General features: G+C 37.4%; 1 protein-coding gene across 3 annotated transcripts; it reads left to right on the top strand.

Annotated features, from left to right (window-relative positions):
* The first annotated feature begins 790 nt into the window (after nucleotides 1-790).
* Nucleotides 791-26,005, top strand: LOC306864588 (uncharacterized protein). 3 transcript variants are annotated; one of them, XR_013783799.1, is made up of 10 exons: nucleotides 843-918; nucleotides 3,078-4,364; nucleotides 6,410-6,433; nucleotides 6,614-6,721; nucleotides 12,959-14,896; nucleotides 15,494-15,667; nucleotides 17,218-17,379; nucleotides 22,193-22,231; nucleotides 24,872-24,918; nucleotides 25,019-26,005. XR_013783799.1 is itself a non-coding variant. In XM_079408685.1 (9 exons), exons 2-9 carry the CDS (start codon nucleotides 3,115-3,117, stop codon nucleotides 25,561-25,563), a joined length of 4,248 nt encoding a protein of 1,415 aa, XP_079264811.1. In that variant the 5' UTR covers nucleotides 843-918; nucleotides 3,078-3,114; the 3' UTR covers nucleotides 25,564-26,005. The 3 variants fall into 3 exon arrangements, 2 of the variants coding, with proteins under 2 accessions (XP_079264812.1, XP_079264811.1); XM_079408685.1 differs by lacking the exon at nucleotides 22,193-22,231; XM_079408686.1 differs by lacking the exons at nucleotides 6,410-6,433; nucleotides 22,193-22,231 and having other exon boundaries at nucleotides 791-918.
* The last annotated feature ends 503 nt before the right edge of the window (nucleotides 26,006-26,508 follow it).

Below are 26,508 nucleotides of genomic sequence, written 5' to 3'. Positions count from 1 at the left end.
AAAATAAAATTTTCCCATTATTTACTCAACCTCATGCCATCCCAGATGTATAAATCCAATCTGAAATGGGGACGTTTTGTAAAATGCAATAAAATCAAATTCAAGTCTGAAAATTAAAATCTAATTTTGTTTAGTTAAAAGGTCTTGCCGCAGAATTCCTTATAAAAAGGTACAAAGAAAATATTTACAATGAATTTACTGACCAAATTAATTATATTTTGTAAATGTAAACTAATTTAGAAATTTGTGATAAGCCATGATCCAGCTTTGCTTGCAAAGACTAAGATGCTCCTTTTATACCCAAACATGATAACCTTACCTATTACCAAATGACCTGCCTGTGAACTGTTTCAAAACAGTTTAATTACGGTATTCTATATTCTGTCATGTTTATTTTACCTCTCTCAACTTGTGTATTTTTTGTGTATTAAGTGTATTGCAGCCATCAAAATCAAAATGTCTTTGTTTTTACCAAATGCAAAGTTGGTCTGTGAAAACATTGTATTTTCTTTGTACTTTTGTAAATTAAATAAAAAACAAAGATAATTAGCAAACCACAGATTCTCAATTTCATGGCATTTTAAAACATCCCAACTTTTTCTTATTTGGGTTTGTATGACTTTATTTCTCCCTTCTGTGGAACACAAACTGAGATTTTTAGAAAAATACCCAAAACGCCAAAGGACACCAAAGTTGATTTGTGAAAAAACACACTTAAAGTAACCTTCTCCTTCATTATGGATTGTCACGCTCCAGTGCAGTAAATAACATGTATCCTGGAGTTCAGCTCAGTTTTGGGCGGAGCTTGTTGTTTTCAGCAGAACTGAACTCAGCAGCCTCTTATAATGAAACCGAAAGCAACAACAACTAGACGCCATTTTAGAAGAATCCAGATCAAAAATGTCTTCGCAGCGTACGGTAAGTTTGTTAAAACCTTTCTAAACTGTAGGTCTAATATCAATACGGAGCATTTCCGTCTGAAACAGACACTCAAACGCAGTTTGATCAAACACGAGCTACTTCACGGAAACTAACGCTTCAGTCGACGCTTGAAGTAATGTTTTTCTTCCTTAAGCGTAGTTTATTATGTTATTTATATTATTGTATGTTATTGCTGGTCTTATTTGATACGGTGTGTGGATATGTGGATATTTAGTTAATCCGTAAAATAAATATTAGTAAACAGAAGGCCTAAACATTACATTAGTTGTGCATTAATGCGAATGTGCAACTAATGTAATGACAAAAATAGGTCATCTATATAAATATATAGCTATATATATATATATATATATATATATATATATATATATATATATATAAGTATATATATATATATATATAAGTATGAAGCCCTGTCCCAATAACCACAGTTTAGTACGTGACACATTTGCTTTGGCCTAAGTTACAGTTTCCTGTGTTTGGTTCAGACAGACAGCAGGCCTACGTCCCAATCTGCGTACTATCCAGTATCCAAACTATAGTCTATGTGATATTAGTCATTTTCAGTACTGTTTAGGGCAGATAGGGTGGATAGTATGCACATTGAGTAGAAATTTTGATTACTTGATGGGACACACAACATTGAGTTGTAAAGAAAGTAACAGTTTTACAGAGCTTTATTTACACTATTTGATTTTTGGTATTCAGAAGTTCCCGTTTAACAAGACAATTTATTAATTGAGCTAGTCCTAATTAAGTTATAAAAAGCAGTTGTAACCATTTTAGTAAAATCCATACTGATCTCTGCACTTTTGATTATGTGAATCAGTGTCCTTAATAAACACTGAAGCTGGTGTTTATCAAACCTGGGACAGTCTTGCACAGCTACTTCCTATTAAGTGCACACGTCCTCTATTGGCCAAATCCACAAGTGTGTGTATTGGGAACAGCCCTTGGTAAGCAGTATAAATTAAGTTCTGAAACAGAAGTAGCAATAGATATTTTCTTCTGTATTGTGACATACATCTGAGTGTAATGGATTATCACAAAAGAAATGCAGGACAGGGACTTGGTTCTAAGCTGTGGTTGTGTTCAGATGAATGTGAGCTTGGAGAGGTGGAATTTAAGCCGAATAAATGATTGGAGAAGTCCTGCATACTTCACCAGAGATAACTTCACTCATTTCACTGGAAGGCTCAGTTATGTTATTTTGATTAACATTATGAGGCCAAAAAGAAAGAAAGAGAGAATCATATGGCCCTTTTACACTTGCACTCTATTCATTTACTAACTGCTTGTTTTCTTTAAAATAAATTAAATAAATAACACTAGCTTCTCTAATCTTTTTTATTTGATCTATTTAGCTGTCAGGTATGAAACCGCTTCACGACAGTCTCTTCAACCACACAGTATTATTATTTCTGTTACAAGCATTAAAATAATCACATTTGTATGGGTATAAAAGTTTAGAGTTTGGATATAACTCTGTGTGGTAACATAAAAATAGAGTAAATCACCTTTTGCAAGTAATTTGACACTTAAAAAGGAACAATTACGTTGTTACGCCAGCAGGTGGCGAAAAGGGGCTGGTAAAAATGTTGTTGTCTTTAAATCATTCATTCAAGAGATTCATTCAAAAACGCTGTTTTATCCAGTAATGAAACAAGTAAATCTTGAGTCATTGAATCATTCATATCTCCATAATTTACATGTTTTGTTTAGCTAATGTTTTTTCTTCGAGTTGTGAGAGAATCATAACCTCCATTAAAAAAAGATCTCAATTTACCCAGAATCATGCAGCTCTATTTTGCACACAAACAGCTCTTAATCGAGTCCAGTTTTTATGTAGCCTGCTGATCTTTGTTCATGGTATTCAGCTGCAACTAAATGTTTTGCAAAAACAGACACAGAATAAATATGTTTGTCATGCAAAACTCAAAGTCTGTGAGTTTTGACTGATTGTTGCAATACTATCATCAGCGTGTTCATTTTTTTACTTTAGAAATTCTCTCTGTTGGGATGAGATTGCACATCCAGACAGTCTGCTGTATATTAAATGTTGTATTTACAGATTTTATTTAATTTTTTATTTACTTTATTTACAAATTCATAATGTTCTCTGTTTCCACATACAGACCTGAAATCAAGTTTCACATCGATAAGGGAGAAAAGATGAACTCTGCCTATAAAATGAGTGCATATGAGGAGAGGGAGCAGGAGGCTCCTGTTCACGCTCAGAGAGCAGCATCTCCAGGATACAGTTGTGTGTCTGTGAAGAGTAACTACTCCATGGGTTTGCCCCCTGATCTCAGTGATGTTCACACTCAGAGAGCAGCATCTTCAGGATACAGTTGTGTTTCTATGAAGAGTAACTACTCCATGGGTTTGCCCCCTGATCTCAGTGATGTTGACACTCAGAGAGCAGCATCTCCAGGATACAGTTGTGTTTCTATGAAGAGTAACTACTCCATGGGTTTGCCCCCTGATCTCAGTGATGTTCACACTCAGAGAGCAGCATCTTCAGGATACAGTTGTGTTTCTATGAAGAGTAACTACTCCATGATTATTCCTCCTGATCTCAGTGATGTTCACACTCAGAGAGCAGCATCTCCAGGATACAGTTGTGTTTCTATGAAGAGTAACTACTCCATGGGTTTGCCCCCTGATCTCAGTGATGTTCACACTCAGAGAGCAGCATCTTCAGGATACAGTTGTGTTTCTATGAAGAGTAACTACTCCATGATTATTCCTCCTGATCTCAGTGATGTTCACACTCAGAGAGCAGCATCTCCAGGATACAGTTGTGTTTCTATGAAGAGTAACTACTCCATGGGTTTGCCCCCTGATCTCAGTGATGTTGACACTCAGAGAGCAGCATCTCCAGGATACAGTTGTGTTTCTATGAAGAGTAACTACTCCATGGGTTTGCCCCCTGATCTCAGTGATGTTCACACTCAGAGAGCAGCATCTCCAGGATTCAGCTGTGTTTCTATGAAGAGTAACTACTCCATGGGTTTGCCCCCTGATCTCAGTGATGTTCACACTCAGAGAGCAGCATCTCCAGGATACAGTTGTGTTTCTATGAAGAGTAACTACTCCATGGGTTTGCCCCCTGATCTCAGTGATGTTCACACTCAGAGAGCAGCATCTTCAGGATACAGTTGTGTTTCTATGAAGAGTAACTACTCCATGGGTTTGCCCCCTGATCTCAGTGATGTTCACACTCAGAGAGCAGCATCTCCAGGATACAGTTGTGTTTCTATGAAGAGTAACTACTCCATGGGTTTGCCCCCTGATCTCAGTGATGTTCACACTCAGAGAGCAGCATCTTCAGGATACATTTGTGTGTCTATGAAGAGTAACAACTCCATGATTATTCCTCCTGATCTCAGTGATGGACCTGCTGTGACCTCTGACCCTGTGTGAGTTTTATTCACTATCTGCTGTGGATTTGATATTATAACTAGGGCCGGGACTCGATTAAAAAAATTAATCTAATTAATTAGAGGCTTTGTAATTAATTAATCGAAATTAATCGCATTTTAATCGCATATAAATATTTGACCTGAGAACAGTGAGAAGTAAGTTTTTTTTATATGGATTTTTAAATTTCCCATCCACAGGGCCAACCAAAGCGGTCTCATCAGCTTCTTTGTCCATGTTCACTGTGGTTTGTTTTTGGCTGTTTCTCAATATGCGTTCTTCAGCGATCTTGCGTCCTTGTGTTCTCGTTCTACGTCATCATTAACCGTCGAAGTTCAGTTCCAATTCTCAAGAACGCAAGTACAGAGGATGCATGAAAGTGCCCGGATATGTTCTTGAAACTGAGGATGCATCGAGTGCAGACTTGAGAGAATCGAGCCGTTAGAAATCCCAGAAAACGCTGTGGGTGGCCGGTGTACAGAAGCCTGTAAGCTTTAAAGTCGCTCTCATAAATACGGCTCTTCAAGTTGAAAGTAAACATTTATCGTTTTGTTTTGGTTAATTTTAATAAAGTTATAAGACCTGGAGAAAGTCTGCATTTTTATTGGCATATTAAAATGAATCTTAAGAGTAAAACATATAACGCTGTAAAATAAAACAATACAATTATATGAAAGTAATATCTATAATAGTATGAAATGTTTTAATAAGTTATGACATTTTGTAATATTTATTGTTCATTGGCCGTTTCTTATGCTGAGACTATGCGGTCAGTTAAGCAGGAACGCAGTACATCTCAATTCTCATAAGTGTGCGTTCTGTGTTCTCGCGTCCTTCCGAGTTCGTTCTTCCAAGGAAGCTTGGCAAGACCGGTCTCCACGAGAACGCAAGTCCGTTCTTTGCGTTCTTGGAATTGAGAAACAGCCTAGTCTGAACGCTAGTTGGTGCTCCAGTATAATCGGTCTGCCGAAACTCATCCAGTGAGAAACGTTCCGCGGTGCAAAAATAAGTGCGATTAAAATGCGTTAAAAAATTTTTACGCGTTATTTTTGTGTAATTAATTAATCTAAATTAACGCGTTAAAGTCCCGGCCCTAATTATAACATGATGAATCATTAACAAAGTAACTTACTCTGAAATGCAGACATTAGTGAATCGCTTAGTTAAGAAATATTAAGGTATGTAAAAATGTTTAATCGACACTCTAAGGTTCTTAAATAACTCTTAAGTAAAGTTACTTGTCTAAAGTGAACTATCAAAATAAAGTGTTTCTGACCACTAAGCTCAGAATCCATTATACATTATTTTCATTGAGGGGTCAGAATGATTCTGAACTAGAGGCTGTAGGACCTAATAAAAGAACGTCTCACAAACTTGCTACATTGAGATAGAAATATGTAGTTTATCTATCAGGAGTCCTGATAGATGCTCAGTCAGAGAGATTTTGAGGTATAAGAACAGGTTAAAGGGACTCTTGTGGTCATGATAACTTCATTTTGTAAGGTGCTGTTACCAGGTGAGGTATCTCAATGCAACTTAATCACAATACCACTCATGTTTTATTATCTGCTACACTTCTGCGACTGACTTCAGCTCTTGTATCACACAATAAGAATATTTACTTCTGTGCGTCATACTATCATCTGGTAAAAACTAGCACTGACATCTTGGGTGCATGCTACAGGCTGATATTTAATTAAACACTAAATGGGACCATAATAAGGCTAAAGAAACAAGCAGATAAAAAAAGTTTAGTTTTTTATATATTCATATAACAATAAAGCTTAAGGACGAGATGCACATAATAGAATATTTAAATTCATGTCAATGTAATCTAATTTCTTGTCTGTTCAAAATGCCTTTCTGTTTTTTTCTGCCTCCTTTGCTACAACTTTACTACCAAACAACATATTTAGCTATTCTAGGCATACAGATTTGATGACATTGATGAAACAAACCTACAGTAACATTGTTTAATACTAGTTTATTTATTTGCTCTTTATTTATGTCTTTCATTTTCTGCCTCTGTTTGTCTATCATTTAGTATTCAACATGCATATTGGCTCAGGTTAGTTTTCTTAAAGTTAATTTGTAATTGATTCAATATTTTATCCTATTAAATCAATTAATAAAACATTTGCTTTCTCTCTGTAAGTATATGTAATCCAAATACGGCTCTAAAAGCAGTATTGATCAATGTCAATAATCTTCAGAGAAACGGTCTATAATATTTTTTTCTTTTTCTCAGTCTCATCAGCAGGAAGAGAAAGAGAGAGGTGTCTCCAGTATCCAGCTGTGTGTCCATGAAGAAACACCCACACATGTTCAGTTATAGTGCAGTGCCCTTTCACCCTGTGTGAGTATGATCATGATAATATCATATTATGGGTGAACAGAAAAGGATAACAAAGGCATCTGTGATTTTGATCATAATTCAGGATGTTAAATGAATTGGTGATGAGTATATGATGCTTTACTGCTGTCAGAGACACATTCAGGATGGATATTGTTTACAGTTCAAATGTGATGTGGTCACATGTGTTTTGACCACCTCCATATGTGGTTTCAGTGATCTGATAGCAACATTTTTTTTAAATTGCATTTCCACCTGTTTTTAGCGCTGACCACTTGTCATCGGATCACCAAAAATGTAATACCAGTTAGAAATTTAATTTGAGTTTAATTGGTATAGTGCTTTCACAATACATTTTGTTTTAAAGCAGCTTCACAAAAAAGTATGTTTTCATGTTGTCACTCAGGAAGTAATCTGTTATTAGAGTAATATACATAGTGTACAGCTATAATATATTATAGGTTGTATGGCTACTTAAAGTCATGTATTCAGTTACGTAGACATAATGAACATGTTAGGCAATGATTACAGCTTGTGATAATAATGATTACAATAAAATATGGGCATCCCAAGAAATCATAAGAATCTAAACCGTTAGGGTGTGTTTGACACCCAAACATTTTCAGGAAATTTATTTACGAGTTTAAGAGCCCAGGAAATTAGTAGGGGTTAGGGTTGGGCATCTAAGGTATAATGCCGATCCGATACGCATCTCGATACAAAGTATCCGATCCGATATATTAACGATACATTTGTGACATATTGCGATGCAATACGATACGATTCACACCCATATCACGATACGATGCGATAATTCAGCACTAACTAATTAGATCAAGTTTATGTGATGATGTGAAAGAAGATGCGGTGCCATTGAATGAGTTTGATTATTTATTAACCAAGTAAAACCAAGACTTTTTTTTACAAACTGGTTTTTCTCTCAGAGCCTGAGTGTCGGTTTACAGTAGAGGGCCATTTTAGAACATATGGCACATATTGTTTAAGTATTTCAAGATGAACAGAATGTATAAGTGCAATATATACTAAAAAAATATATTTGCACTCTTTCAACAGAAAGAAGGTTTACTATTGCACAACAAGAATTGTGATTTAACTTTTCAACTATGAAAATAAGTTTTACAAAGATATATTTTGCAACTGAATATTCAAAACTTAACGTCGTGAACTAGCAGTGTTATGCTGCTTTTACTTTGAAACATCACTGTCACTGTAAACAACAGGCTAATAAAAATAAAATTTCTTAAAGTAAACAGGAGGACACCTTGTGGCCTTTTAGAATAGTGCACAGTGGTCAGTCACCTTCAGTTAAAGGTTCATCCGCGCACCTGATACATTGAATTGTAGTGTACACATCCGCAAGTCCGTTGCTAAGGCCTACTTTATGTAGGTCGATTAAATTATACTCCAAAAACAGGTTGACAACACTTGTTAATAAACAAAGAAATACATTCTATATTAAAAAGATAAGCTGTATCTTGGAAAAACCGATGCATCTCGATTTGTTTCCAAAATTTCATTCATCCTCTGCTGCTCTACCGATGCACTCGCATCGTGCACGCGCATGACCGCGTATCGATACATATCGGTTAATCTTCCCATCCCTAGTAGGGGTGGAACGGTTCTCCACACACAGTTTGGTACGCACTTGGACTGGGATTCAACTTAAATCTGACAACACATCTGTAATATGGTTTGTTTTAAATAACACGTAATACAAACAGGGTTCGACTAATGTATGTTTCTGTTGATGGATGTGCTGGCTTCCCAGTACATTACAACAACAGCGATTGGGGAGGGACGTGGCCAAACCATTCACTAATGTTCAATGCAAGTGCCGTATGCTGAAATATGAGCAGTCATTTATTCCGTCATAGAGCTGATAGCGCACATGCACAGGTGAGACTTGAAGAGCACATTGATATCTGTGTTTAAACTAAACTCATTTAAAGGGTTATTCCACCCCAAAATTAAAATTTTGTCGCTTACCCCCATGTCGTTCCAAACCCGTAAAAGCTTTGTTCATCTTTGGAGCACAAATTAAGATATTTTGGATGAAAACCGGCAGGCTTGTGACTGTCCCATTGGCTGCCAAACAATTAACACTGTCAACAGTGCCAATCCTAGACTTCTGGGGGCCCTATGCAAAACTGTGTCGCCGACGGGGGGATGATACGCATTTGTCCGTGTTTCGTCGCGCTCACGGAAAGCACTCGAGAAACAGTATCTCTTCCGCGGCTCGGTACGCTTTCAACACGGTTTTTTTTGTTAGTCTTGTAAAACATTCACGTTATGATTTGACTGATTTTTACGTAGAGAGGGTGACAGCCCACCACATTAAAAGAAATGAACATTCATGTTTTCATCGCTGGCCAAATTCAAAAACAAAACTAAACTTAAAACCTCTTTGAGAGCAAGGGGTGTTTTGGGGGCACTACGCAGCTTGCGTATTCTGCGTATAGGGAGGATCGGCTCTGACTGTCAAGGTCCACAGGGTATATACAGCAATCCTTAAGTTAAATCACTACTTTTTAATACCTTTTTTACTACCTTCAGAATTTTTTTTAAAACCATCACGACACTGAATTGCAAGTGTTAATCAGCGACCTTTCTATTATTTACACAGATTTTGGCATATATAACATACAAAAAAAGAATAGATTTAGAGACTGATGTTGACAACATATTGCACATATTTATTTCACTTAGTAAATAAAAATAAAACAAACTACATAAAATGTGCAATGGAGAGAATGGATAGTTCTAGGACACTGGCTGGCATTCACTGCAAGTTGCTGATTCACAAACTGGCATCCACTACATGAACTGGTGAACTATTGTTTGCACTTGTGCTATAGGCCTAATATGAACTTGTGGGCATAAAATCCTATGGCAAGTGCCTTAATTCCATGGCCTTTTCCTCAATAGTTTTGTCAATTTTGACCAGTTCCTCTTTTTTCTCCTTGTGTCTCCTTCTAAGTGTGTTTGATTTGGTGATTAGCTGGGCCATTTTTGACCCAGCTTTCCCCTCTGCCTCCTCGGCCAATTTGTTGGCATCATTTTCAAGGATGGCACAGACTTCGTCCAGGACTCTGCGTTGCTGCTTGAGCTCCTGTAGTTCGTCCTCTGCGGCCTTCCTTTTCTGTGTTTGAGCATCACTCTCCCTCTTTTTACGCTCTTGCTCCAGGTAGAGCCTGTACTGGGACCTTGCTGAGGCCACAGAAGCCAGCAGGTCCTTGGTTAAAGGCACCTTGAGGACACCACCACAGCTACTGACATTGTCACAGATTAACCTCAGTGCCTCCAAGGATTCACCTAGAAGGTTACAGGTTTCCACCTCCTTGTTAATGGAGAAGCCCCTCTCCACGGTGGCGATTCATAGTCCTTGTGTGTGTGATCTAACAGCCACACGGTAGCGAGTCGTTTAAAACAGCAACAAACTCCAACAAAATAAAGTCATTTTATGCAAGTCCACAGCCTTTTCTCTACAGATCAAGCATTTTAATGTGAATATATCATATTGGAGAGAGTTTTACCGTGCATCCTGCTGTAACCGGAAGAGGCGCGCGCTGTTTGAATAACGTTACTGAATGGAGAATGATTGACAGCCGCAGAGGAGGGAAAACGAGTTTCCGTAAACTTTAATGATGTCAGTAGACTTCTGTCCCTCACATTAAGCTATGGAATGCCTTCAGATGACTTTGTCACCCAAACTGACGTGAAAAAAGTGGGATGCGCCGAAAAGCGCGCTGTTTGCATCCCTGTATGCATAGTACACATTTGATTTCAATTAATAATTGGTAATTCAGCAATTAAATTATTTAGTGTTTTTTTCCAACAACAAAACCTTAGCCAAATATTACATTTCTATAACTGTGATGTTGAATTTAACAAAATACTATAAACATAGTTTTCTTGTACCTTGGAGCTATACCCCACAGGTCAATAAATGCAGGTGGGCCTACAGGTTTCATTCAAGTAACTGCAGGACTTTGGCCAATTTTATTATTTTGTGTAACCAACAGTAAATTAGCCAACATCATCCTATAATATACAAAATCTTTGTGAATAAATAACTCTTCAAATGAGTGATCACAGGATACCGCGTAAGTAGGGCTATATAAAAAAGAACTTACCTTTATGTGATGCAACAAATCTTCTGCCCTTCCATGTCCCAAAAACTGAGATCCAAAGTATCTGGATTGGACACGGTCATCCTCCCAGTATCGAACATGGATGTCAAGCTGTTTTTTCTTTGACGCCTGATTGAGGCTCTCATCAAACATCAACACGAATGGCCCAGCCTTGTTGATGCCATCAACAAGTTGTTTTTTGAAGAACGATGCTAATCCAAATCTGATGACGTACCCGGTTTTGTCTTTACCACACGTGAATGACTTTGCGACGTCAGAGTCGGGAAACATCTCTTTAAACAGCTCCGAAATTCCTTCATTGGAGTTCAATGAGTGGTGTTTAACTGCAGTGTTCAGACACCACAGAGCCTCCGCGCGCAGTGTTGGTGTGGCGCCCATGGCCACCCGGAGGTCAGACATTGCTGGAGCCATAGCGTTGGCCAGTAGGCCTACAGTGGCACTAATTTGCGGCGGTGGTGGTGGAGGTGCAGCCGCACAGACAGCTGAGATTGGTAGAATTAACTGCTCTCTCCGAGCACGCATTCCATTTTTATGTTTAGTGGATTGCATATGCGACCGAAGAGCGTTAGCTCCCATCCAGTTGACATTGATGTTTTTTTACTCACCGAACAATAAGCCTGCCTGTTATTCCCTACTACAGGCCTGAGCCAGTCCTTAAACGCTGGGTCGTTCACCCAGCTACCAGAAAACTTGCATTTGCCCATGAAGACGACGATGGTTGTCCAGTCGTTGAAGATATGCCTTGAAGCAAGTCTAAAATAAAACGTAAGCCAGCCACTTCTGTGTTCTGAGATGTTGCCGAACGACCACTGAATATGACGTCAGCATCAAACATAAGTTGAGACGGAGACGAAAGATCTTTGATCATGTCCCCAGATATGCTAAAGCCCATATTTAAACGAACTAACACGAACGCAGATAGAATTTCAATCAGAATAGGACACCTGATAGTCTGAAAAAATAATACCTAATTTGGAAAAAATAATACCTTTGAGACCACATTTAATACTTTTAATGGCCTTAAATTTGACAATTTTGATTTATCACTTTTTAATACTTTTTAAAACCCCGCGGATACCCTGGTCCATAAAAGTATGAAAAGGATCGTCAAAATAGTCCATCTGACATCAGTGGTTCAACCGTAACATTATGAAGCTACGAGAATACTTTTTGTATGGGAAGAAAACAAACACAGACACAGTCTCCTGTGTCAGCGTAATGTCATTTTGGAGAGTATCTGCTGGACGCAAATTGCGTTATGCGTATGCTGTTCTGTGTACAGCGCTCTCTCCACCCTCAATACCACGACTGAGGTGCCCTTGAGCAAGGCACCGAACCCCCAATTGATCCCTGGGCGCCGCAGCATAAGTGGCTGCCCACTGCTCTGGGTGTGTGTGTGTGTGTGTTCACTGCTGTGTGTGTGCACTTTGGATGGGTTAATTGCAGAGCACGTCACTTTCAATAATGTGATATAGATATTTATGTTGACTATGCATCCAAATGATGGTGAAAACCAAAATATTGATGTGTTAAAATAACATTTATGTGTTCAGAAAGTAAAGAAATACTTATATATTACTACACTGGCCAACGGAGCGAACCAACCCTGCGACGTCACATGCGGTGGTACTGCAAGATGGCGGCGCCCTTGCTCTAAAAGCTATAACAAAACATCATTTTTTCTTTAAAATGGTTTCATTAAACGTGTTTGCTATATATTTTTAAATTTAAAGTGGAAATCACTTTTCTAAATAATGCAAACTTGACTGGCTGCTTCACTTCCACTTTATGTTTTTAAGTTTTATACTTGTAACTTTTACTTAAGTTATTCCAACTAAGCTTTATAAGTTGGAAACAATGTTGTGGGAAAGCACATTTCTGCTCTGCATACATGCAGCTTGTGTGCTGCTTTCCACTCTGTTACCCTTCTAGTGTTCTATGCTTCTGTGCTTTTTTCTGGCATTTCTCTGTTAGATGTCTGTTTACACAGAAATTATTTTTGTCACATCGGTCAGATGATTTAATGTCATATTGACCGAATCCTTTGTTTGTTTTGGTGTGTTTTCAGTGGTTGGAGAGCTGACCAGATCAGATATGTGTCCTCACCGACCTGCACATCCTCCTACTATCAGATCCACACCAGTCATCATGATACAGAAACAGACCTGCAGCTCAATTCAGGCCCACCAGTGCATGATGATCTGCAGAGAGTCAAAGACCAGCACAAAACCAGCATGAAGAACAAGTATGAGAGCTTATTTGAGGGAGTCAAACTACAAGAGAATCAAACCCTCCTGAACCAGATTTACACACAGCTGTACATCATAGAGGGAGAGAGTGAAGGAGTGAATGAAGAACATGAGGTGCTACAGATGGAGAAAAGTTACAGGACACTCCAAGACACTCCAATCAACTGCAATGACATCTTTAATCCTTTATCTGAACCAGGATATGAGGAGATGAGAAGAGAGAAGAAAGACAAAATAAAGACTGTTCTTACTAAAGGCATCGCTGGAATTGGAAAAACCGTCTCTGTGCAGAAGTTTATTCTGGACTGGGCCGAGGGAAAAGCCAATCAGGATGTAGATTTCATGTTTGTGCTTACATTTCGAGAGCTGAACTTGATTAAAGATCATCAGTACAGTCTTCACAGACTTCTGCTTGACTTTCATCCTGAACTTCAACATCTGGACTCAAATATTTATGATAAATGTAAAGTTGTGTTCATCTTTGATGGTCTGGATGAAAGCAGAATTTCACTGATGTTTTCAGACAGTCAGAAAGTTTCTGATGTGACTGAGATTTCATCAGTGGGTCTGTTGATGTCAAACCTCCTGAGACGAGATCTGCTTCCCTCTGCTCTCATCTGGATCACCACCAGACCAGCAGCAGCCAATCAGATCCCCTCCAACTACCTCAACCGTGTGACAGAGATTCAGGGATTCAATGACCCTCAGAAGGAGGAATATTTCAGGAAGCGAATCAGTGATGAGCATCAAGCCAGCAGAATCATCTCAAACATCAGAAGAGCAAGAAGCCTCCACATCATGTGCCACATACCCGTCTTCTGCTGGATCTCAGCCACTGTGCTTCAAAACATCCTGAAACAAGATCTCAGTGCAGAAATCCCTCAGACTCTGACTGAAATGTACATCCACTTCCTGCTCATTCAAACAAATATGAGAAACCAGAAATATGAGGAGAGATATCCAGAGAAACTCCTGCAGTCCAGCAGAGAAGTGATTGTTAAACTTGCTGAACTGGCTTTCAATCAGCTGATGAAGGGCAATGTGATGTTCTATGAGGAGGACCTGAGAGAGAGCGGCATAGACGTCACTGATGCCTCAGTGTATTCTGGGATTTGCACTGAGATCTTTAGGGAGGAATCTGTGATTTATCACAGGAAGGTTTACAGCTTTGTACATCTGAGCTTTCAGGAGTTTTTTGCAGCACTGCATGTGTTTTTCTGCTATTTACACAAGAACAGTGAGGTTCTGAAGATATTTCTGACAGGAAAGTCCAGAACTCAGTGTGAGAATGTTACTCTGGATGTGTTTCTGAAGGTATCAATGAATAAAGCCTTGAGCAGTAAAAATGGACATCTGGATCTTTTTCTTCGATTTCTTCATGGCATCTCACTGGAGTGCAATCAGAGACTCTTACAGGATGTACTGATACACACAGAGAACAACCCAGAGAGCATCAAGAACATAATCCACAACCTCAAACGAGGACAAAAAAACAATGTCAGTCCTGAAAGATGGATGAATCTGTCACACTGCTTGATTGAAATGAAGGATAATTCTGTTGTTAAAGAAATGCAGTCATTTTTAAACTCTAAAACAAAAAGAAAAAAATTATCTCTTGCACAATGCTCAACTTTGGCAAACATGATCCTGATGTCAGAGGAGGTCCTGGAAGAGTTAGACTTTAAAAAGTACAATATCAAATCAAAAGAGGGTCGGTTGAGACTGTTACCTGCTGTGAGAACCTGCAGAAAAGCTCTGTGAGTGTGAAAATGGAATACTATTATAAGTTGAATATAATTATACTAGACTATGAAGAAAACACTTATTTGAAAAATTTAATTACAATATTCAACTAATAAGGCTTATTCCACAATTAAGTTTTGTATAAATAAAAAAGAAACAAGTGTTTAAATATAATGTTAATAAAATATTACTTTTAAGACGCATTTATTTTAATTACTGAATTTTCGGTAACACTTTAGAATAGGGAACACTTATTAACTAACTATGACTTTTCCCTCAAACTCCTAATTTGCTGCTTATTAATAACTAGTAAGGCAGTTGTTAAGTTTAGGTATTGGATAGGATTAGGGATGTAGAATAAGGTCATGTAGAATAAGGCATTAATATGATCTTAATTACTACTAATAAATGGCTGATTAACTATTAATATGCACATTAATTAGCTACTAGTTAAGAAACCCTAAAATAAAGTGTTACTGAATTTTCCTGTAAAGACTGAAATATTATGCTGTATTATCTTATGTTGAAGCTCAATGAACGTCATATTGAAGTCTTGTAATCTGGTAGGTACACCAGCATACTTTATATCCAGACCCCTCTCTTTTTTTCAGATTGGCAAACTGTAATCTCACTGATCAGCACTGTGAAATCATTGCTTCAGCTCTACAATCATCAAACTCTCCCCTGATAGAACTGGACCTGAGTAACAATGACCTACGAGATTCAGGAGTAATGCAACTCTGTGCTGGACTGAAGAGTCCAAACTGTCAACTCAACATACTGAGGTACTTAAGGACAAGTGTTGGAGTTATGGAATGCATGAAACAGCATTATGTAATCAGGATACAAAAATCTAGGAACTAACTCATTACAGTTACATTAAAAAACAAAGTATTCAGATTACGGTTACATTTTGTAAAAAGTGTGAATACTATCAGGATTACACTTGTTTAATTTAAAATTAAATAAATTAGTATTTTGACACAACAGCGCTATATTTAGTGCTACTTCATCATACAGTAGTTCTTGGTTCTGTTGACACTCATTTTGACTCATGTGAGCCACCTGCTGGTGCGTGCTCAAATAACACCGGTCTCCAAATATTGTCCTCAAAGGAGGAATAAGATGCTGCTAAAGTAAATTATTTGCTATGATTCTTGCTGGGAAAAACATTTTAATGTCTGGAAATTTCACAGTTATTTTGTTTTCAAAGAGGATAAAGGAAATAACATAATTGTACAGCGTAAGCTATCCATGAAGACTTTGCTTTAACAAAGTAGGCTACTCAACCAACTTGAACATTTGCAGTTGTGTGCAAGTTGTCTAGCGTTAAAATGAGCTGGAAAATGTACACAAATCAACACAAGAGTCCCCACACTTCGAATTAGTCAATGAAATAAAGAAAGATCACAGCATTTCACATACATTTCAACATGCAGGCTTATTTTAAAATAGACTGATATGTATATGGTGTAATTTATTAATGTTATGTATAAACTATATTTATTTATTCTTTGCAAATGTTTAATAAATAATAACAAAACTGCTGAACTAGCCACTAGATGTTTGCATATAAATCTATATATATGGGCTGTAATATCTAGATGGTGAAACAAGACACAATTTTTTATAGTTTCAAATAGTTTTACTATATAGTTTTTATTTGTTTTAATTTTAAAGTCATAATTAACCTTGTTCTAATGTTAGTGAGTTTGGAGTATTCTAAATGAGCTGCCTCATGCATGAGGTTAGACCCTTGCATAAAAAAACACCCAGACCATCTCCATATAAGGGCTTTCCTTACAGCCTTTCGTCACTCTCGTCAAAAGAAACCCATTATGAAGCTGTCTACAGACATGCTCTCACCAGATCTGATATGATATGAAGTGAAGTGACGTGGCCAAGTATGGTGTCATACTCGGAATTTGTGAACACACACACACCAGGAGCAGTGGCCAGCCAATGCTGCGGCGTTCAGGGAGCAGTTGGGGATTCGGTGCCTTGCTCAAGGGTCTCACCTCAGTCGTGGTATTGAAGGTGGAAGAGAGCGCTGCTTCTCCACTCCCCCCACCTCCAATTCCTGCCAGACCTGAGACTCGAACCCGCGACCTTCGGGTTGCAAGTCTGACTCGCTATCCTCTATCCATTAGGCCACGAATGCCCCCATGACTTGTCCTCTTATGTGTAGTCTGTCAGTGTGTACTCCTATGTGTCATGCAGCACAGTGGCTTCATTAAAATCAATTTCAAGGCCACCAGTAGAAGAGCTTTGTTGGATATAAAATTTTATATCTCTAAAAATGGAGTATATTAACATGAAGCTACTTTTGTTGTAGATTATCTGGCTGTATGGTGACAGCAGAAGGTTGTGCTGCTCTGTCATCAGCTCTGAGTTCAAACCCCTCACACCTGAGAGAGCTGGACGTGAGCTACAATCACCCAGGAGAATCAGGAGTGAAGCTGCTCTCTGATACACTCAAATATCTGGACAAACTCAAGTAAGTTAAGCAGTAACCCACTGAAGCCATGTTTCAATGAGGTGAGATTTTAGGACAGATTCCTTTTAACATGGACCCGTTTCACAGACTTCAGCATTAAAACAAAAAAATATATATACACATTTGCAACATTGTACTTTGTATTATATTAACTTTCCATCAAATTAGAAAAAAAGTTAATACTGCTGTGAGGGTGCTACTAATAACAGCTGTGGGAGAGACGGCAAATTTGACATTGTTCTATCTTCTGACTGCCATTAGAAGATAGAACAATGTCGTCAACCCTGCTTTTTTTGCTATTTGAGCAAATGGGAATGCAAAAATATATTCACCACTAGAAGTTTACCCAACTATAATGACTTCTGAGAAACCCAGAAATGTGAAATATGCTTCACTGGGGTTCTGTGAAATCCTTATGAATATTCTTTGCCATATTATTTGTACTTTAAATCAGTGGTTCTCAACAGGCAGCAATGCTCCAATGATGGCTGCACAAGTCAACATCTACTTATGTGTGGGATACACTGAAAAAGAAGAGTCTTGTTGACTTTCACTTGTGCTACGATAATTGAATTGAAATTCCAAGATGAAACACAATGTTAAAGTTGTTTTAATGCTTTTGAAACACTGAGATGGTTTTCAGGCAGAGAAATTTCATCCGAATTTGTGTCAAGTTTTAGACAATTTTCACACACGAGTTCCAAATCAAATATAGCAGCACAAGAAAAAACTTAATTCTTTTCAGAGAGTGAAAAAGCACTTGATTGTGTGTGAAGTTTCAGACAATTTGCCAAAAATAATTTACCCTAATGGGACAACGTCAGTTATAAATGACGGATCCCTAAAAAAAGGTCAAAGGTCAGATGAAGAAAACAAATATTGGAAAATGTTTTTACTCCTAAATATAAGTACAAAATATAAAGTCAATTATTTAAGCTGTAAATTCACAATTAGTCCTTTAGAGGGTTAAATTCACGATTTGAAGTATTTGTACAGGCTTGACATTTTATTTCAATGTTGCAATCAGCAATTCATCTTTGAAGCAGATTTGTTATGTGACCGCATTAATTAAGGTTTCTTAAGGGTCAAGATCAAGTTATCTGCATCTCCTGCTCTTCATCAAGCCACTCCCATAATATCTGTCAGTCATCACTCAAATTAATGCATGGCTCAGATTATTTGTATAGCATGTGTGTAAAACTCCAATGCAATTATAAAGTAATTATTTCATCACGAATAAATCTTTCAGGGAGTAAAACTGGCTGTCTATAGTATTATAGACTACACAACATTATTATATTACTTTTCAATTAATTTTTTAATTATTATTATTTTAAATTACTGTCCCTGGACCAGTAGGGTACTCTTCTAATAAAGTAGCAGTGGCTGGGACAGATTTTAAGTATTAAGTTTTCTTAAAAAGATGCAATCTAATCCTGTTTACATGAAATAAGCCTGCTCCCGAGCAGGTTTAAGCTTATGGACCTGTTGCTATGACAGCAACTCCGGGATGAGCTTTGAAGAACCAAACAATCCAGCTAACTGAGTTAGCGATGTACAAAGAACAGACCCCAGTGCTGAGGACCCACTGCTCTGCACATTTTGTACGTTTCTCCAGTGTTGGGGAAGCTACTCTGAAACTGTAGTTTGACAAGCTACAAGCTACTCGTTAGTTAAAGTAGTTAAACTACAGTCAAGCTACCCTTTTGGAAAAGTAGTTAGCTACACTACAAGTTACTATCAAAAAGTAGCTAGCTACATTGAAACTACTTTTGATTTTTTTGAACAACGTATATTATAAATAACTGAATAAGTTTCTGAGGAATGTTTTAAGTAAAATATTTAGTGTTTAAAACAATGCAATACAATTATGATTTCAAAGAGTATTGTTTTATTACACACAACACTCAAATATCCCAGACTGTTACAAAAAGTGTAACCTTTACTTGTCGTTTCTTTGAGAGACATGCACTTGGACAAATAAGGCCATGGGTAATTAACGTTAGTTGTTTCTCCATCCTCCAAATCTGCCGCCACGTCTTGCTCCATCATGGATAATATGGGTGTGTCAACCCACTTCTGTACGTCAGTGAACCGTTAGCCGCAAGATGCGTGATTAAACAACAGGTGGCGGTAATGGCAAAATATGAGTTTGTAATCTAACAAGAAGAATATCGTTGCATCGCGCTGATTCGCGCAGGCTCGACAAAACGCAATGTAGCTTTTGTTCGCGCTACACCGCTACTTGCTGCAAAAAGTAGTTAGCTACTGGAAAAGCTACACTGTTTAAAAAGCAACTGAGCTACTGCCAAGCTACTGAAAAATGTAGTTAAGTTAGTAGTTAAACTACAGTCAAGCTACCCTTTTGGAAAAGTAGTTAGCTACACTACAAGTTACTATCAAAAAGTAGCTAGCTACATTGAAACTACTTTTGATTTTTTTGAACAACGTATATTATAAATAACTGAATAAGTGTCTGAGGAATGTTTTAAGTAAAATATTTAGTGTTTAAAACAATGCAGTGTTTAAAACTACGCTACTTGTAGTTAACTACTCCCCAACACTGCGTTTCTCTTATCTGACACAGTTCAGTTCAGTTCATGGATCTCTCTCCTAATGAGCTGATTATCTGAATCAGGTAAATTAAACAAGGAAGAGACAGAATTTGCAGAGCAGTGTGCCACAGGACTGCATTCAAAGAACTTGTACTGATGGTCTTCTATACTCTTTGCTGCACCCTTACCAAAAAGTAGTATACCTCAAGTTTATTTTATGAAGTATACTTAAGGAAAGTTCAAGTATATTTTTAAGTATACTTTTTGTAGTAAGTATACAAATATCAATGTACTAGTTGTATACTTCTAAGTGTACTATTTCAAAACTCCTTGGGACTAAATTGGCCCATTTTCTAGCAGGGCTTGAAAACGAAAGGAAAAAGTCAATCGGTTCACTCCGAGCAGAATCGATATTTTAACGTTTCTGTTCATCCGTTCCTCTGTATTATTACCGTTCCGAAACCGGTTCGAGTAGAAAAAATAACAGTTAATACCGTTATTTTTAAAATGGTCTTTGCCTATAATAATAATAATAATAAATTACAGTGTTTTCTTTACACAAAAATAAATAGAAAGAAAAAAATACAGAAAGAGATGGTATCTTAACCCGCTGCTCTTAGTCACAGCCAATACAGCATCATCTTTTCTAGATTTTTAAATTTCTAAAAGTAGGCTACTAAACAAATGAAAAAAATCTATTAATGCTTTAAAGACAAAGTATTTTTTTAACGATATTTAAAAATGTTTGCTGCTAATTGTTTAAAAAAAAGCTCCTTGTATAAAATTGCATTTTGAGGAAAAAGCAAAGGCTAAGCCACGTCGCATTTTATTAGGCTATAACTCTGAAATGATGTAGGCTAAAATGCTGGTAAATCAAAAATGTTTACAAACATTATAAACACCGTTATTAGTTTCTCTCCACAACAAATCCTCTAAACTTAAGGCTGCTATAAAAACGTCAATCCAAAAACAAATTAAAGGTGAAACTGATGCCTACCTCTTTCACTCGGCACGAATCCAAATGTTTCCATATTCTCGACGTATACTAAAATATTATTTATTGGCTTTTACTTTCATCGACGTAAAACATCATCCTTCACATCGGCAACAACAGCGCAGTGAGGCAGTGGTCACGCTGAATGCAACAGATCGGACAACAGAGCACTGTAACGTTTTACACGTTCCTTTAACTGTATTTTATTTTGATAATGAACAGGCTGCAATGTCGCTAAAATATGTGTCTTTGTGCGCGTGAGGCACCAGCGCGATATGGCCATACCAATACTGGTTGGTTATACAGATGCAAGACATCATTCAAACCTGTCAAGCTATTGCAAAACAAATAAAACTGTAAAGCTTTTGCAAAATAAAGAAAACTACTTTCTGCCGTCTTGTTTTCCTTTCCGAGAACGTTGGAATGCGTCACAATGAACCGTAGGCCTAACTCAGCATAGTTTTTTTTCTTTCGTTTTGTTAATCTGTCAATGATTTACGTGAAATATATTTAGTGTATAGGCATATATATTCCTTTTTATGCAAGCCTATAGTTTTATTGTGTTTTCTCCGTTCACAGAAGCGCCGCAGGTGCGTAAGATCTGTTGAATCCATCTTACACTGTCGTCGGATAAACGCTAACGCCGGTGTTCTGATGATTTGTGCTACACTGTCAGATTTTGCTACCTCCCATTAAAACAGATGGTAGCAGAATTCATTGCCATTGTGACTAGAGTTCTGAGCGCGGGGGGGCATTTCACTCGCTGGATGCGTCAGCATCACGTTTGCATAGTCTGTACTACTTGAATTCCTGATTGGTTAACAGCAAATTTCAAATATTAAATGGAACCATAAAATAACGTTATTAACCCGGTTAATGGCCATTTCAGATTTTATATTCTGTTCGGAACTATAAAATTTGATTTTGTTTCTGTTTTCCGGTTCTGTTCCAGTCAAACGTTTTCGTTTTTGTTCCTTGAACCGGCTTTCTAGTACATAAAAGTATACTTTAAGTATAACAGTAGTAAACTTTTGAGTACACAACTAGTTTACATCAATGTTTTTAGCTTATACTGCAACTATACTAAAAGTAAACGTATAAGTATACTGATAGTTTACTAATTAAATACTTGTATTTGCATTTTTAGTTTAGTAGTTTTATACTGCAAGTATACTCGTACGTTTTCTATTAGTGAACTTAACATCATACTTTGTCTAGTACTATGTCCCAATTTAGGTATTAATTTGTATATATTTTGTTATAGGAATATCTGAACATACAAAACATCAAAAGAAAGAACAGGGTAAACAAAAACATCTTATTCTAGCTTCATGCATTTTTTTTAAACACTTGAATGTGGGTAAGTTTCATAAATAAAAAACATTTTGAACAAAAAACTGAAAAAAGACTATGAATTGGATTCAGAATGATAATCAAAACGTAGATGGAGCCGATCAACACCCCAAAGCTCGACGGTCATTATTACCTCTTCATGGGTCGACATTTTATTCCATAACTTTACACTATTTTGATGCTGTTTTATGTCTGATGATCATGTTAGATTACATGTGGAAGCACCTGTTGTTTCAGTTTCTTCTTCACTTCACAGTTTTTTTTGGGCGGGAATTCTGTAGATAAGATGAGTACTAGTGCCCCCTACAGTATAACAATGAAAACACAGATTCTAGGAGCACAGTATAGCTCAAATATATATATAGACTTTTTCTAAATATAAGTCAAATATACTTAAATGTCATTTTAAGTATATTTCTGAGAAGTAGACTAAAAGTATACTTTTATAGTTTAAAAGAAGTATACTAACAGCACACTTGAATAAACTTCTTAAGTTGGCTTGAGAAAGCCAACTTACTGAAATCTCTATAAACTTCTTATTATTATTCTTCTGAGACTAAATTTACAACTCTATCTCCTCCTAGAGCTTTAACTCTACAGACTCCAAACTCAGCCCAGATCGTCAGACTGATCTCGCCGGGTGTGCTATATCTTTTCTAACTGATCGGACTTATGGTTTTCATAAAACTGAAGATTAAAAATCATAAAAATCCCATAGACTTACATTGACGGAATGTTCAGATGAGCCAAGACTATTCAAACTCCAACTGTCAAAATTCAAATCTAAACTCCCAGAATCCTTTGAGGCTCAATCAGACTTCCCTTCTATGTACTATTTCTAACCCATTCAAACTCATTCAGACTCCTCTAATATTTCTTATCTATCTATCTATCTATCTATCTATCTATCTATCTATCTATCTATCTATCTATCTATCTATCTATCTATCTATCTATCTATCTATCTATCTATCTGTCTATCTGTCTGTCTGTCTGTCTGTCTGTCTGTCTGTCTGTCTGTCTGTCTGTCTGTGTCTGTCTCTGTCTGTCTCTGTCTGTGTCTGTCTGTCTGTCTGTCTATCAAACTTTAAGGTTTTCAAGCTATGTTAATCTTCAAACTATTTCAGACTGAAAAGCGTGAAACTAAAAACTTTTAAAACTTTTCAAACTTAAACTTTTTAAACTTCTTTAACTTATTTTAAACTTTTCAAACTCTTTTAAACTTTCTGGTCCGGCTTTCTCAAGCCAACTTAAAGTTTGTCTCGACGAACTTTTTTATCTAGTTTAAATTACTGTATTTTTGTCTCAGATGGAAGCTTCTCTATGATTTGAATTAAGTGATAGAGTAAAAAATACTGTGTAAAATTACTCACAGGCCGCACAGCAAAACAAATACTGCATGACATTAACTAATAATGATTGGAGGGATCTAATTGTGATTTTCTTGGTTAAAATTGCTATTTAAAATGTGGTTTAAAAAACAAACAAACAATATAAATGAGTAGGATTTCCTGGGGCAAGATGACGAGGTAGCCACATATGAATTGTACTTTTACACAAATCCATTTCATTTATGACTTAAGACATGCTTAAATTAACTTTAAAAAGTGATCATTTTATTTCTTTCTGTATCTTTGTTTTGTCCTTTTAAGAGTAAAATTTATATATTTTTTAATCCATCAATGATACTCCTACGTACGGGAACGATCAGTTCTGTGAAACAAAAGCAAAACCAATGTAACCAATGCTCGCCTATTGAGAAGAAACAAAGCAACCTCGGCATCCGATCGCAGGCCTTCGCACTCCTTGAGTTCTCTCCGATATTTACACGGGTCCTTCTTCAAAATACTATAGAACTCATTATAATCAGTGATGCTGTCTAGACTGTATGAGGCGCGATACGACAAATCCCCGACAGTACACTGCTGCCGCGTTTTATTTATGATGTACTGACACAAAGTTCAAATGATTTTCAACGGTTGCTTTGTCGCGTCCGGTGTAGACACGGTGTACGCCTTCTTTTGTTCTGCAGCCGTTTTCTAAATTGCTAAAGTAGTCAAACATGTTCATTAGAAGGGGGTGACCCAATACTCTTGGCAATGTAGTGTATATAGGGTAGATAGGGTGGATCGTATGAACATTGGGATGCAGGGCAAGAGGCGAAACTTTGATGCTTTTCGAGTAACAGCCCCTAGGTGGCGCTTCGGCCGCCATTTTGGGGTGAAAATTCCAGCTGGACAAAGTTACAGATAAGTCAAAGTGGAATAAAAGAACGCAATGTTGGGAAATCCTCTGCAAAAACGATCTGTGTGACAGTAAAAATCTGGCCTTTTATTGTTTTCCCAAAAGACCCTGACAGCTAATTATTCACAAAAGTGTATAGCAACACTGGCTCGATTGCTTCTGTCTGTCGAGCTGCTGAGAGGATTGCGATTGTAGCTCCGCTTTTCTGTTGAATCTTACTTTCACTCTCTGTTGTTTAAAGTGATAATATATAGCATTCATTAGCCGGTCTCTCACGGACGTTTCCAGTCACGTTTTTATTCTTTTTTCACAAGTTCATCAAACAACAGTTGTGTGTGTTTTCTAGTGTGGATCATGGAGGAGAGTTCAGGATCACAGCAGGACTCCACAAATGTAAGTCACACAGACACACACACACACACACACACACACACACACACACAGAGTTTAGTTGTTAGTAGTTTAGTGTGTAATGTGTGTGTGTTGTGTTCAGATGGCTGTGATCTCACTCTGGATCCAAACACAGTAAACTCTGAACTCGTTCTGTCTGAGGAGAACAGGAAGGTGACGACAGTGACAGAGAGACAGTCATATCCTGATCATCCCGACAGATTTGATTATGAGCCTCAGGTTCTGTGTTCAGAGAGACTGACTGGACGCTGTTACTGGGAGACTGAGTGGAGCGGAGATGGTGTTGATATATCAGTGTCTTATAAAGGAATCAAGAGGAAAGGAAGGAGTGACTGTTGGTTTGGATATAATGATCAGTCCTGGAGTCTTGACTGCTCTGATCACGGATTCATTGCTCGTCACAATAATAACTCCACTAATATCTCAGCAGCTGCTGGTGTCTCCTGTAAGAGAGTAGCAGTGTTTCTGGACGAGTCGAGCGGCTCTCTGTCCTTCTACAGCGTCTCTGACAAACACACACTCACACTCTTACACACATTCACACACACATTCACTCAGCCTCTACATGCTGGATTTACACTCTATCATTCAGACTCTTCAGTGTCTCTGTGTCACATTAAACATTAAACACGTGACTTTAAAATATTGTAGCGGAGCCTGCGTGACGTTTTTCAGGCGACCGTTATTTTAGAATGTTTAGTTTATTGTTTCCATGGAGACGCGTCATTCTCGTCACGTGAATAGCGCTGAATGACACATGGATCGCTTTTATTTCCTTTTTTGATTATTATCATTCACAAACATACTCGCTCTATTATGAAATATCTGATATCCCGATTGTGAAATATGTGCAAGTAAATGTATTTGTTAGTTTAACTCTGTTTCTAATGACCGTGTTAGTTGATCTGTAGCGGGTGATGGACGCCGCCATGTTTGTTCTCTGAATCCGAGCTGTGGGATTAACAACACGTGACATCATCCTCTCCTCCAGAAACACCTTAAAGTCAGTCTCCGGTTAAACTGTACACTTTAAATCTGTATATGATATCAATAAAACATGTGCTCAGATTATATTTGTAAGGGTCATTATTGCTGCTTCAGAGACATCGGCGTGTATTTTACAAACTATGTATGGTTTTACTACTTGTGTATTTTAATGTCTGATACCTAAAATAAACCCATTCAATCTGACTTGCTGCAGTTTGGAACTGAACTGCTGGTTTGTTTGGCCAGAGGAGAATTGGCCCCCCGACTGAGCCTGGTTTCTCCCAAGGTTTTTTTCTCCATTCTGTCACCGATGGGAGTTTTGGTTCCTTGCCGCTGTCGCCTCGCACATCCTGATTTTGCCAAGTCCTAGTTGTCCTGAGACCAATATTTTTTATGATCACCTTGGGACAACAACTTTTTTTTTTTTTTTTTTTTTTTTTATTGAGTACAAAATCGAAGTACAACAAAATGGCCTTAATTAGTATACAAAAAAAGAATCTGGTATGGAAGGCTTAACACAATAATACCATATTAATTCCAGACAAAACATATTACAAAATATTCCAAAAAACATAAGATAAAAAC

This window comes from Barbus barbus (genome assembly GCF_936440315.1).
Source record: "Barbus barbus genome assembly, chromosome: 4".
Classification (NCBI taxonomy): Eukaryota; Metazoa; Chordata; class Actinopteri; order Cypriniformes; family Cyprinidae; genus Barbus; species Barbus barbus.
This window is presented reverse-complemented; position numbering and strand designations above follow the sequence as displayed.